The sequence below is a fragment of the Ostrea edulis genome, chromosome 9, assembly GCF_947568905.1.
Source record: "Ostrea edulis chromosome 9, xbOstEdul1.1, whole genome shotgun sequence".
NCBI lineage: Eukaryota > Metazoa > Mollusca > Bivalvia > Ostreida > Ostreidae > Ostrea > Ostrea edulis.
This window is the reverse complement of record NC_079172.1, coordinates 37761071-37774878: the sequence shown is the minus strand read 5'-3', so window position 1 is coordinate 37774878 and position 13808 is coordinate 37761071. Positions and strand designations below refer to the sequence as shown.

At 35.5% G+C, this 13808-nt stretch overlaps 1 protein-coding gene across 7 annotated transcripts in view; it reads left to right on the top strand.

Moving 5' to 3' along the window:
- LOC125657744 (centromere protein F-like) overlaps window positions 1–12669 on the top strand; it is an 83090-nt gene extending 70421 nt beyond the window's left edge. For 4 of the 7 annotated variants that reach the window (XM_056149099.1, XM_056149098.1, XM_056149102.1 and 1 more), the window contains 13 exons: window positions 1588–1773; window positions 2310–2486; window positions 2738–2860; window positions 4832–4927; window positions 5417–5560; window positions 7131–7515; window positions 7808–8026; window positions 8794–8883; window positions 9015–9145; window positions 9610–9855; window positions 10499–10624; window positions 11095–11157; window positions 11584–12669. In XM_056149099.1, coding sequence (XP_056005074.1) covers window positions 1588–1773; window positions 2310–2486; window positions 2738–2860; window positions 4832–4927; window positions 5417–5560; window positions 7131–7515; window positions 7808–8026; window positions 8794–8883; window positions 9015–9145; window positions 9610–9855; window positions 10499–10624; window positions 11095–11157 — 1986 coding nt within the window. In that variant the 3' untranslated portion in view covers window positions 11584–12669. Of the gene's footprint in view, window positions 1–1587; window positions 1774–2309; window positions 2487–2737; window positions 2861–4831; window positions 4928–5416; window positions 5561–7130; window positions 7516–7807; window positions 8027–8793; window positions 8884–9014; window positions 9146–9609; window positions 9856–10360; window positions 10407–10498; window positions 10625–11094; window positions 11158–11583 lie in introns of those variants that run through there. The other 3 variants (XM_056149101.1, XM_048888499.2, XM_056149100.1) reach the window with 2 other exon arrangements.
- Window positions 12670–13808: the final 1139 nt, after the last annotated feature.

Here is a 13808-nt window from a genome sequence, read left to right as displayed (position 1 = left end):
TGACAGTAAAAACTACAGACACAAGATATTCTACAATGTGACAGTAAAAACTAACAGTTGTGATATTCTACAATGTGTGACAGTAAAAACTAACAGACGAGATATTCTACAATGTGTAACAGTAAAAACTAACAGATGAGATATTCTACAATGTGTAAGAGTAAAAACTAACAGATGAGATATTCTACAATGTGTGACAGTAAAAACTAACAGATGAGATATTCTACAATGTGACAATAAAAACTAACAGACGAAATATTCTACAATGTGTAACAGTAAAAACTATTACAGATGAGATATTCTACAATGTGTAACAGTAAAAACTAACAGTTGAGATATTCTACAATGTGACAGTAAAAACTACAGACACAAGATATTCTACAATGTGACAGTAAAAACTAACAGTTGAGATATTCTACAATGTGTGACAGTAAAAACTAACAGTTGAGATATTCTACAATGTGTGACAGTAAAAACTAACAGTTGAGATATTCTACAATGTGTGACAGTAAAAACTAACAGATGAGATATTCTACAATGTGTAACAGTAAAAACTAACAGTTGAGATATTCTACAATGTGACAGTAAAAACTAACAGTTGAGATATTCTACAATGTGTGACAGTAAAAACTAACAGACGAGATATTCTACAATGTGTAACAGTAAAAACTAACAGATGAGATATCCTACAATGTGACAGTAAAAACTAACAGACAAGATATTCTACAATGTGTAACAGTAAAAACTACATTGTAACAGATGAGATATTCTACAATGTGTAACAGTAAAAACTAACAGATGAGATATTCTACAATGTGTGACAGTAAAAACTAACAGATGAGATATTCTACAATGTGTAACAGTAAAAACTAACAGATGAGATATTCTACAATGTGTAACAGTAAAAACTAACAGATGAGATATTCTACAATGTGTGACAGTAAAAACTAACAGATGAGATATTCTACAATGTGACAATAAAAACTAACAGACGAAATATTCTACAATGTGTAACAGTAAAAACTATTACAGATGAGATATTCTACAATGTGACAGTAAAAACTAACAGACAAGATATTCTACAATGTGTGATATTTAAAGAAGTTTAAGATAAGAACTATTACACAGGATATTCTTTAATGTTATTAGTACAAATATAGAAGAACTATAGTAACCATTGAATTTACAAGTATGATGATTAGAGAGATGGAGAATTTGAGGTATAAGGATTTTATTACAAAGTTACAGCAGTTTATTACAAAGCTCAGTAGTGATTTGTTACAGAGAAATTAGGTAGACCGAGATTGATGATTACATGTAATATTTTGTCACAGAGACACGAGGTGGACAGCTTGATGAATATATAATTTTATTATAGAGACATGAGACAGCTTGATGAATATATAATTTTGTTACAGAGACACTAAGGTGGACAGCTTGATGAATATTAATTTTGTTACAGAGACACAAGGTGGACAGTTTGATGAATATTGATTTTGTTACAGAGAAATGAGACAGCTTGATGAATATTAATTTTGTTACAGAAAAACGAGGTGGACAGCTTGATGAATATTAATTTTGTTACAGAGAAATGAGGTGGACAGCTTGATGCGAGAACTTCGTCAGTGGCAGGATGAGTGTCGCCTGGTGGAGGACATGCGTACTAATGCTCTGGATGCGCTACGATGCCTGGAAATTGAGGTGTCAGATCTACACAATACAGAGAAAGACCTCAGGGTCTCCAAGGATGCCTATAACAGGCTGCAGGAACAGGTAGGCATCCCTTGTTGTCTTGTCACGGGTTGTGGTTATCGTATATACGTTTTTATAAGGCTGATTTTTGGGAGTTAAATTTTAGTGAAAAACTATAAAGATTGGTGTTTTTCTGAACAGCGTAATGTAGTATTTTTTAAACAATTCCAACATGGAATAAAAATCACTTCATTGTAAGTGTGAATTCACTTTAACTATGTTCACTGTCACTGTGTTTTACCGTACTAAACATATTTAAGTCCAGTTTTTTAATTCATGTTTAAAATCAAAACTGTAACAGACTATTTGCACATGGCATAGTTTTTGGAGGATAAGTTGTTCCATTGTGTCCTTGTTTTAATTTAATACCGACTTTCGGGACCAAATGTTAATGTCACTTGATAAATAAACCTGATCTCGCTGAACAGGAAGAAGTACTATTCTGCGACACGGCAATTCTATGCCTTTTATAGGTTTGAATGAAATAGATTGTAATATATTGCTGTAGGTCTACGTTCAGTGTTTAAATGTTCACCCTGTCTACCCGTGTTTAACAGTTCGGTAACATGCAGATACACCTCCGAAACGTAAAACTTCTAAAAATAGAGAGGGACGACCTAAAAGACCAAATACAACGACTGGAAAAGGAGGTCATGATTGCGGCCGAATTACAGAGTGAAATCGATATTTCTGAAGGCAAACTCGATCATATGGCTAGTGTTCTACAAACTAGGGTATAACTTGCGTCATGCACATTTTTTTTCCAGAAGAAAAAAACAGTTTACAGTAGATCATGATAAGTCTTAGAATTGTGTAATGTAATTCAGAATGAAAGATGGACAAAATTTTACACTCGATGCATTATGCTAATTTGAATTATGTAGTTATAATATTGAGGGTTCAGTATATATCATAATATATAATAATATGTTCTACTCACAGATTACGTGTAATCAATACCATTATTCCTTTTTTCTCATCTCAGACAGAAAAAATAAAATCTTTAATTGATGAGATTTCGTCTTACAAATCCAAAATTGTCTCCCTGGAGAGTGAAAATGCAAACCTGCACAAAGCCATAGGCAGCCTTCAAGGGTTGCGTTCCAGGGTAACAAATCTGCCTTACATGTTGTCCTCACAATGCAAGATTCGGTCATCCTCACAATTGAAGATGATGTTGTTCTTAAATTCAAAATTATGTCATATTGAGAATGGAGATGTTGTCCTCACAATTCAAGTGTTGTCCTCACAATTCAAGATTACATTGTCCTTACAATGAAGGTGTTGTCACGTTCTTACAATTCAGGTGTTGTCACGTTGTCCTCTCCGTTTAAGATTATGTTGTCCTCATAATTCGAGACTGCCCCATCTTCACAGTTTTTAGATTATGCCATTCTTACAATTCATTGTTACATTGTCCTTACAATGAAGATGTCACCTTACAATTGAAGATTGTGTCGTCCTTACAATTGAAGATTGTGTCATCCTTACATTTCAAGGTCGTGTTGTCCTTACATTTCAAGGTCATATCTTTAGAACAGGGTGAAATATCAATGTCAGTACATCTTTTTGTATAGTATTTATTGTCATGATCAGCACTCAAATATGGCCACTTTTAGAGAGGATTTGTGTTTCACAACCTCATTACAGTCATATAAGATAATTTACAAAACAAATTCTGACATCCATTAGTTTTTAGCTTTCTTGTGAAGAATATTTGAGAAAAACTTGACGGCAATTAAGGATGCATGCTATACCAGAGAAATTTGAAGTACTAGATGAAAAGTGGAAGTTGAAAATTTTCAAATTTACTTCAGTTTGTCAAAAAATACAGTTTTAGTAGAATAAAATCTGGAAACATTTTTAAAAACCACTGCTGGACTCATACCTACGACCTACAGTTCAGCAGTTGGTATGCTACCCTTCTGAGCTACTGGGCTAGCTATTTAAATTGAAAAGGAAAAGTCAAATGTTGCTAAGATTGATTTGTCCCTCCATGTTTTTAAAGGAAGTTGGCCATTATGACGATGTAGAGTACCTCCTTAAACATCTTGAAGTGTGTGCATGTTTTCCATGCATGATGAGTTCTCTTTTGTTCAAATTTTATTTCAGTTGTCACCTGCTGGACTTTGTAGTGTTGTGTACAGCTGTATTTTTTGCTGTACCCTGTATTATTTAGTGTGCTTGTGTACTGCTGTATTTTTGCTGTACCCTGTATTATTCAGTGTGCCTGTGTACTGCTGCTGTTGTACCCTGTACTTTGATTTCGCTAAATTGTTTGTTAATTTAAGATAGCATGAAAATGCATTTAGTCAAGAATCCATGAAAATAACTGGAAGCAAATCTAAAAAGCTGTACACAGTACATATTAGCATTGAGTTCTGATCTAGGAGCATTATATCTTGTAAATTTTAGTGTGTAAGGTCTAAAGAGATGCAATGAGCAACTGCATGATTATTTCAAGTTACTCGAGTTCATGTGTTCACTGTTAGTTGAATTAGATGGCCTGGCCTGGATTTCTCAAAATAAACTTAAGTTGAAACTTTGACTTCGGTATGTCTGAGATTTTACTGAAATTTTGACTTATGTCTGAGATTTTACTGAAATTTTGACTTATGTCTGAGATTTTACTGAAACTTTGACTTATGTCTGAGATTTTACTGAAATTTTGGCTGCTCAAATATAAGAAAACTCTATAACTCAAATTTGAGATTTTTTTGAGAAATCCAAGTGAGAAGTGTTTGCGTGATTGACGTCTCTTGTCTATGAAAATACTTGTTGATTAGACATTAATCTTAGCTCTCTTTTGTATGTGAGAGTTTATGCAGTTTATTATTTAGTAAGTCATTCTAGTGGTGCTCTTGTGAAATCTGATAGTAACTGATAATACAGACAAACTTTGAGATTGCTTAATTCTTATATGTAGACAGCATAATGTATTCATAGAATGTTTTATCCTCTGTGTAGACAGAATCATGTATTCGTAGAATGTTTTATCCTTATGTAGACAGAATAATGTGTTTGTAGAATGTCTAATCCTTTATGTAATTGGCTCACTGTATTGATAATTGTCTTTCAGTGCTGTGATCTAGAGACAAAGAATGACCATGTCCTACTCTCAATGGCTCCATTGAAAACCAAGCTTGCCAGACTGGTACAGAAATGTAGAGAAAAGGTGGGTCACATCACTCTTCTGTTTAAGGAGGTACTGTACACTGTCATAATGACTGACTTCCTTTAAAAACATGGGTGAAAATATAAATATGAGTATGAGAGAAATTAATAATTAAAACATCAATGGAGAGGGATATCATATGGTTATAAAATGAAAGAAAAAACAATCCAATATGACTGCCTAGGAAAAAGAATTCGTCATCAACACTCGTAAATTTGCTTTCTCTGGATTCATTATAACTAAATGTGAATTTTTGAATATATAAAGAAATCTGAAGAATAGTGCAGGGGATTCAGAAAGACTTGATTCTATTCACAACTCTGTCCATAATTCACTGTATCTGTATTCATATTATAAATGAGATTTACTGTACATGTAAAGATTAAAGTCAATGACATTAGTAGTGGGCAAAGATTAGATTTTACATGTACTTGTAAAGATGTCGTAAAATTCTGGAAAACGGGACTTCACAAATGCATCTTTCTACAGGACCACCTCCTGAGAAGGTTAGGGGCAGAGCTGAGAAAACTGAAGAAAGGCGGCGGGGCAGGGGCACTTCTCCAGGAATTGGCCCTGATGGAACAAAGAATGCCCTCTGAAGAGTACAATACTCTGGAGGAAGAATCGCACCAGGTATAATGTTTTATAGAGTTTTACTGCCATTGATAATTTTTCACGAGCTCTGTGTCAATTGCCACAAATTCTGACCAATGTTGTGAGTCCACGGGTGTTTATCAGTGAGAGTTTATTTCACACCGATGCTAACTGTGACAGCTAGGGAACCCTGACCAATCCTCGGAGCCATGGGGTGTTTTTCAGTGAGGGTTTATATCACCCCCGATGCTTACCATGACACAGAACCTTGATTTTTGAGGTGCTAACTGTGACATGGAACCCTCACAAATCCTCGGAGCCCTGGGGTGTTTATCAGCAAAAGTTTATTTCACACTGATGCTTACCATGACACAGAACCTTGATTTTTGAGGTCTCATCCTAATGACCCATAACTATCACTTCTGAAACCACAAGCTTGGCAAGCAGTTGCTAGCTTTTTAATGACTTGGGTTTGTCATAGCGTGGGGTGGAGCCCTGGCCTACCTCAGGAGTAACTGCATGTTTAAATCATTCAGTGAGGTTGAATGTGTGGTCAGGGAACAGTATATTGTGTAGAAGACAAAAATAGTTTGACTGATGAAATCTATTAATTAATGAGAAATTAGAAATGCATACACATGTAAACATTTTTAGCCGAGTTGCAACGAAGTTGAACTCGTCTATTGGTTTGGAGATGTGGACGGGCAGTTGGGTGTCAACAATTGGTTTCCGGATGATACATTGTAACTCGAAAAGTTTACAATCTAATCAAATGAAACTTTGATATATTGTTGGGTACCAGGTAAGGAAGACCCCTATTGATTTTGGGAAAAAAATTGTCAAAGGTCAAGGTCACAGTGACTGAAAATAGAATGAAAATTTCAGAAAAATTTGGTTTCCGGATGATAACTCAGAAAGTTTAAATCTGAATCAAATGAAACTTTGATTTATTGTTGGGTACCAGGTAAGGAAGACCCCTATTGATTGTGGAGAAAAAAGGTCAAAGGTCAAGGTCACAGTGACCGAATATAGAATGAAAATTTCAGAAATATTTGGTTTCCGGATGATAACTCAGAAAGTTTAAATCTGAATCAAATGATACTTAAAGATATTGTTATGTACCAGGTAAGGAAGACCCCTATTGATTTTGGAGAAAATGGGTCAAAGGTCAAGGTCACAGTGACCAAAAATAGATTTAAAATTCCAAAGTTTCCAGAGAATAACTTGAAATTTTTTTAATTTGAATCAAATGAAACTTGGTTATATTGTTGGATACCAGCAAAGCAAGGCCCCTATTGATTTTGGAGAAAAAAGGTCAAAGGTCAAGGTCACAGTGACCAAAAATAGATTGAAAACTTTAGACAAATATTGTTTCTGGACAGTAACTTGATAAGTTTAAAACTGAAATTAGTTCTTCACAATTATAAATATGCCACATCATTCCAGACTTTACAGTGTATTCCATGCAACTCGGCTTATGCACCCCTGGGTGCATATATTGATTTTTGATTTATTGTGATGATTAAAAAAATTCTTTGTCATTTATGAAGATTTCAATATCATGTAATAGTTTGGTGAGACAATACATTTTATGAAACATTTGTTGCAGCAAGAAAATAACCTGAGCAGACATTCGGTGTCCATGATTGACCTTCAGAGGTCACGCTCCAATTCATCGGTCAGTGACAACCAGGACTTTGTTGCCCACAGTGACACAGAGATGGTGACTCAAGTTGCTCGGCGATCAAACCACTCCACAGAAAGACGGCAAAGGTTACTGCCACCGTCCCACAAGACCCCACTATTACCGCACATTCTTGGAGGTCAAAAGTTGCTCAGTTACGGCTCACCAAACGAGTCTCTGCCTGTAGGTCACATGCCGCCAGATCCGCTATTCATTGCCGTGGCGGATTACGATCCTCAGAAATTCTCCAGAAGTCAACGTCCATCTGAAGAATTGAGGCTGAGAGAATGGGACAGAGTGAAAGTAATAGGTGTGTATTGTAATGTAAAGTAATTATAATGTGTGCATTGTAACACAGTAATCAATATACCCAGCTTTGCTCTTTTACCTGTTGGAAAAGGACTGCATAATATTTTTCAAACCGAGAGTATAAAATAGTGTTTATTCTGCAGTAGGCAATTCTCTGGAGGAATATAACCCATCTTAGTGTGGTTGTTCTGTATTTCACTGTTAAATGTAAGAAGTGCTTTGATAACGAGAAATAAATTTTTGTGGTGAACAGTTTCTATGGCGACTATAATCAATATCATTGTATATTTCAGGATCCCTGGATGACACGGGTTATTATTTGGCAGAGGTCGGAGGTCAAACAGGACTGGTTCCAGCAGCCTACTTGCGTCCAGCTAGCCTAGCTGACCAAAGGAATGGACGCTGGAAAGGTATCATGGGACAGAAACTGCCAGAATATCTAGATGCTAGTCCAGAAAGAATTGTACAGACACATTTCCAGCTTCAGCAGTTGCACACCCCAAACAGAAGTGGTAAGATTTCGAGAGAGAGAGAGAGAGAGAGAGAGAGAGAGAGAGAGAGAGAGAGAGAGAGAGATTTTATCAATTACACACCACAAACAGCAGTGTTAAGATTACTAGAGAGAGAGAGCAGTGTTAAGATTACTATAGAGAGAGAGAGAGTTCATCAATTACACACCCCAAACAGCAGTGTTAAGATTACTAGAGAGAGAGAGAGAGAGAGTTCATCAATTACACACCCCAAACAGCAGTGTTAAGATTACTAGAGAGAGAGAGAGTTCATCAAATACACACCACAAACAGCAGTTAAGATTACTAGAGAGAGAGAGAGTTCATCAAATACACACCACAAACAGCAGTGTTAAGATTACTAGAGAGAGAGAGAGAGTTCATCAATTACACACCACAAACAGCAATGTTAAGATTACTAGAGAGAGAGAGAGAGAGTACTAGTATGAATTCAACATTAACTAGATATACTAGTATTAAATAAATCAATGTTGACTTTATTTTCCAGTAGTAATTCAAACGTTGACTGGATATACCAAATTAAATTCATTGTTATTGTTTACTAGATATACCAGATTAAATTCAATGTTATCGTTTACTAGATATACCAGATTAAATTCAATGTTGACTAGATATACCAGATTAAATTCAATGTTGACTAGATATACCAAATTAAATTCAATGTTGACTAGATATATCAGATTAAATTCAATGTTGACTAGTGTATATCACTAGTTTGTGTTGTTGATGTTGTATAATCAATGTTACAGGTGCCCCTCTGTCTCCGAGAATGAATGGACATCATCCAGAATTATCTCCCCTTTCTCTTAGAAATTCTACCACCTTGTCTAGGACATCTAGTAAGAATTGTTCTTAAATATCCAGTGTGTGTGATCAGATTGCTCTGGTATAAATTTTCTTTATCAGTTTTGGGTTATAAGGAGTTAGATTCATGTACCTTGCATCATAACAGATTCAATTTAAATTTCAGATTACCCAGAATCACCCAAAGACTTCTGGGTCGAAAAGGTCATCAATCAAAGCACCCTAATGTTAGCCTGGACACCACCTAAATTCACCAACAACAGTCACAGTCGGGGGGTTAAGTGTACTGGCTACAAAGTAAGTGGACACCTATATGTAGCTCTTCTCCTATCTCTATAAGTGAAAAATTCTTGACGTGAAACACAGTCTTTACAATGATTTAGATGTAAAGGATTGGGGCTGAATTTAAGTTGATAGTACACATCTACATGATCAAATGGGGTGGACAAATTTTTCAATGTATTGTATATCTAATTTATGCATAAAAAGTTAGTATAATCACTATAGGCTATGATATGAAACTGATAGCTATGATATCAAACTGATATCATAGTATAGCCTATCGTGGTGAACAATTACTTGTGCACAACATAAAAAGTTAGTATAATCACTATAGGCTATGATATCAAACTGATAGCTATGATATCAAACTGATATCATAGTATAGCCTATCGTGATGAACAATTACTTGTGCACAACATAAAAAGGTGCTGAAGAAGGTGCACTGTGAAATTTTCTAAACATCTTTCTCTCCTTATTAGATCTACTTAAATGGACGACTACATCAGCAAGCAAGCAGTCCTCACATTGCGAAAACCATCGTTAAGAATGTGGACACGCGCCAGCGTCAGGCATTCAGTATACAAACTCTGGGGTCTGGGGGGCAGTGCTCGGATTTCGTGGAAACACTTCACAATGGCTCAATAACGAGCGATCTGGAGAGCCGTGAAGAAAGTCTGTCTGCTATCAAGAACCATGAGGTGTATTCTACCTCACATAAACGCATGGTATGTATCTCGAATCCAGAATTCAACTAGGTGCCCTTCAGTTCAGTTTATTTTACTTATTCTTTTAAAGTATGTCAAGATCATTCATTTTAATGGGGCAGAAGTAATTTTCCTTATTTTTGTGGGATGGACATGCACAGGAAATCTAATTTTCCTTGAATGTGTGAAAATAACAAGTACGATAAAGAACAACTTCTAATTCTCCACTAACGGATAAAACTGAGAACTACGGTAAAAAAAGACATCTAATTCTCCACTAACGGATAGAACTGAGAACTACGGTAAAAAAAGACATCTAATTCTCCAATAATGGATAAAACTGAGAACTACGATAAAAAAATTACATCTAATTCTCCACTAACGGGTAAAACTGAGAAATACGATAAAGAATGAAAAATTTTCAATTAACTATCTAATCCCCTCAAGCATGTTTTATTTTCTTCAAAACATGAAAATTTTATCCCACGAAAATATTAGATGATTATTCAGTGTAGTGTTTTTTCAGCTTATTAGGGACTATGTCGAGTCATTCTGAATAAAGACTATGTAGGGTAATTTTCAACTGGGACTCTGTAATTTTGAGAACAAAACAGATAATTAGAGTCTATAGTTAATTATATGAATACCTGGTCGTTATTGACAGTTTGTTGGTGTGTACGACTTTGTCCCATCTCCTGGTAAACATGGCCGCCTTGAGCTTCCGTTCCAGGCAGGGGAGAGAATCCTAGTGTATGGGGAGGAGAGAGTGGATGGATTTTATTACGGAGAGGTAAACACACAGATAATCAAGACATATTTATGATATTCGGACCCCCCCCCCCCCCCCCCCCCCCCCCCCACTTGATCTTTTATTTGCACTACGCTATACAAGGACCTGTCATAGAATTACAAGATTTTGAGAGGGCTCAATTTTTGTGGATTTTGTGTGTACCCTTATCCACTTTCAAACCACAACTGTTTCAAAAATAAACATTTTATATGTTTTATTGCACAGAAGTCACATTCATTAAATTTCATCCTGACAAGAAACTGTAAAGTCTTGGCAAACCTTGATCCTTACAAATATAAATGATTCCACGGTGTCTGTCTGTCTATCTACATTTGTATCTACCTGTCCGGCCATTTACATGTATCTGTCTATATTGACATTCCTTTAATCCATTTATCTTATGATGTATGCTTTACAAATAACCTCCAGAATTCAGATATAGATTTGTACAAATTTTCGTCCTCTTTCAGATCCATGGTCGTCGAGGACTTGTGCCCGGTTTCTTCATTGAGGCGGTTCCTGAACACCGCTAGGTACATCAAGATGACACTTCTTGATTTTTAATTTCAGCAACATTCAGTTTATGTCACTGGCATGGCAACATACGAGAACACAAGAGCACGCTCAATTAATAAAAAATGCTGTGTAATTTCTGTCTGTATGTCAAAAACGTCTTGATTGCTCCTTAGACATGCTGTACATGTATTTATTGCGCGTTTAAAATTTAGCTCAGTCGGAGCTGATGCATCATTAAGCACTTCTTCTACATATAATAATGGATAAACAGAGATTTTTGTATTTAAGTGGCAACAACTAATGCTTTTGCTGGACCACCAAAAGTGTTTTATTATGAATTCTGCTAACATTTGAATTATATGAACATCTATTATATTTATAATTTACAAAACTCCTTGACCTCAATGTACCTTTGAATAATTTGTCCATTTTGTTCTTCTCAGGGCTGAATAATCAGTAAATCACTGCCAAAAGGTTGTGACCACCATTACTATGCAACGATCAACTGTGATTCATCTCGAAATATACACATACTGACCACATCATCATAGATCAGGAACATCTCATCACACAGTTCATTAGTGGTGGATCTAGAGGAAGGGAAGGGGTGTGCAAACCTTCATTGGTTGGAAACTTTTAATGATTTCACATGTCGTGCCATTTTGGAGTGTGTTACCTCCTGAGAAAGTAACCCCCCCCCCCTTTCAAGATGATCTGGATCTGCCCATCTTCATAAACTGTGGACAAGACTAATTTATCATCGATAATGTTGAAACATACAACCTGTAGGGCATTAACTGAAGTCATCTTTTATTTTTGGATACCAGATTGCAATGAATTCATTTTATATTTTCATCCATCAATATTTTGTTTACACTGTCTAGAGATGTCATTAAAGCACGTTAAATGTTGCACAGGATGAATTGGTGCACAATTTCCCTATTATTTTCAACAGCGCTAACAATTGTCTTCCATTTGTTGCACATTTTGTATTAATCAATGTCAAAACCAAGTATATTTATAATGTATGATAAAATTGGACGTTCACCTATTTAAGATCTGTCTCGTACAGAACTGTTTCATCTCCATGTTTTCACAATGCATTTAAAATTCCGTTGTACATGTATATACTAAGTCACAATACATTAAACAGTAAAACATGCTTATAACGAACGGTCTGGAACAGCTAATTAAGGAACAGTTTGGAACAGCTAATTTTGCTTGAAAATAAGCTTACTTTGTTATATTCATTTATTCTTTTAATTATTTTACTTAAATTGCCACACGGAATGAAAATCGCTTTTTTAAAAGCGTGATTTCATTTTACGGGTTCGTTGTAGGCATGTTTTACGGGAACACCGATTTCTGAAGGCAATATTCTACAACTGTCACATTTACTTCTAAATAGGATGTGGAGATTGTCACCCCCAGGAGTTAATACCAGCAGGGCTATAGTATGAGTCCTTATACAAGGCATTTATTTATTGTTTGTTATTTTTATAAATGATATTAAATGATTATTTGATATATCTTTTGTTCATTCTTGTCATTCGAAAGTGAACAAGGAATTAAATCAATGCAGGTTTCGTCAGTGTGGAAGATGATATACTGAATGGATGCAATACAGAAAGTATGCAGAATCGGAAAAAAGATGGCTTCATGACAACAAATGTAAAGAAAAGACTGCTTCACAACAAATGTAAACAAAGATACTGTTTCCTGACAACAGTGTATGCCCCTGTGTGGCAATTTTGACCAAAAATAAACTTTAAATTCAGAATATTTTTATTGTGAAAATCAATAAGGGTCACCAATAGATGCAAAAATATATGTTTAAAACTTTTCAAGGATATGGAAGACCCATCTCATCGACTAGGAAGACCCATCTCATCGACTACCTCCTTCCTGAAAATCTATATAATCTAAGAAACTCTCGAAGTATTTACCAAAATTCAAAACAAACCGTTATAAAAACAGTTTTGTACCCTGGTGTATACTAAACCAAAGGCATACATAAACATGCAATGTATTCTGAAAGCTAGTCAGCAGACTTTTAATCCTTATTTCAGACTCATTACTGGTTAATTTGGTTGTACCTTAATATATACGTCTGTTTATTTATCTCCAAATATTTTTATTATATGTACATGGTTTTAAAACTAAAACACGACAATAAAAGTAAGCAAACTACTACAATGAATGCAAGCAGAGACGTACGGTACTGATAAGTAAACAAGAACACATTACGACAACAAATGTAGATACATGTACAACAAACTGACTAAATGGTATGTACAACCCCCGGGTTGTTATTGCCTCATATAGCATACCAAAAATTGTGTACAGGTGGAGGAGCAGATGGAAGTGGTCAACATCACATCTAATTTCCTACTACCAGGGACCTGGCCTTAGAAAAACACCTAGATATTATTGTCTACTCTGTTCAAACAATCCTAAGGAGTAGAAGACAGGGGTACTGCATACTTCAAACAGACTACAGCCTCTAGTTGACCAGTTAACTCGTATAGTAAATCTGAACTATGGTCCTCCAAACAGCCCCTCTGGGGTACTGCATAATTCAAACAGGCTCAACGGACCACAGCCTTTATGTATCTCTCATTGACCACGGAACTCCTATAGCGAGATCTGTTAGATCTATATTGACAGA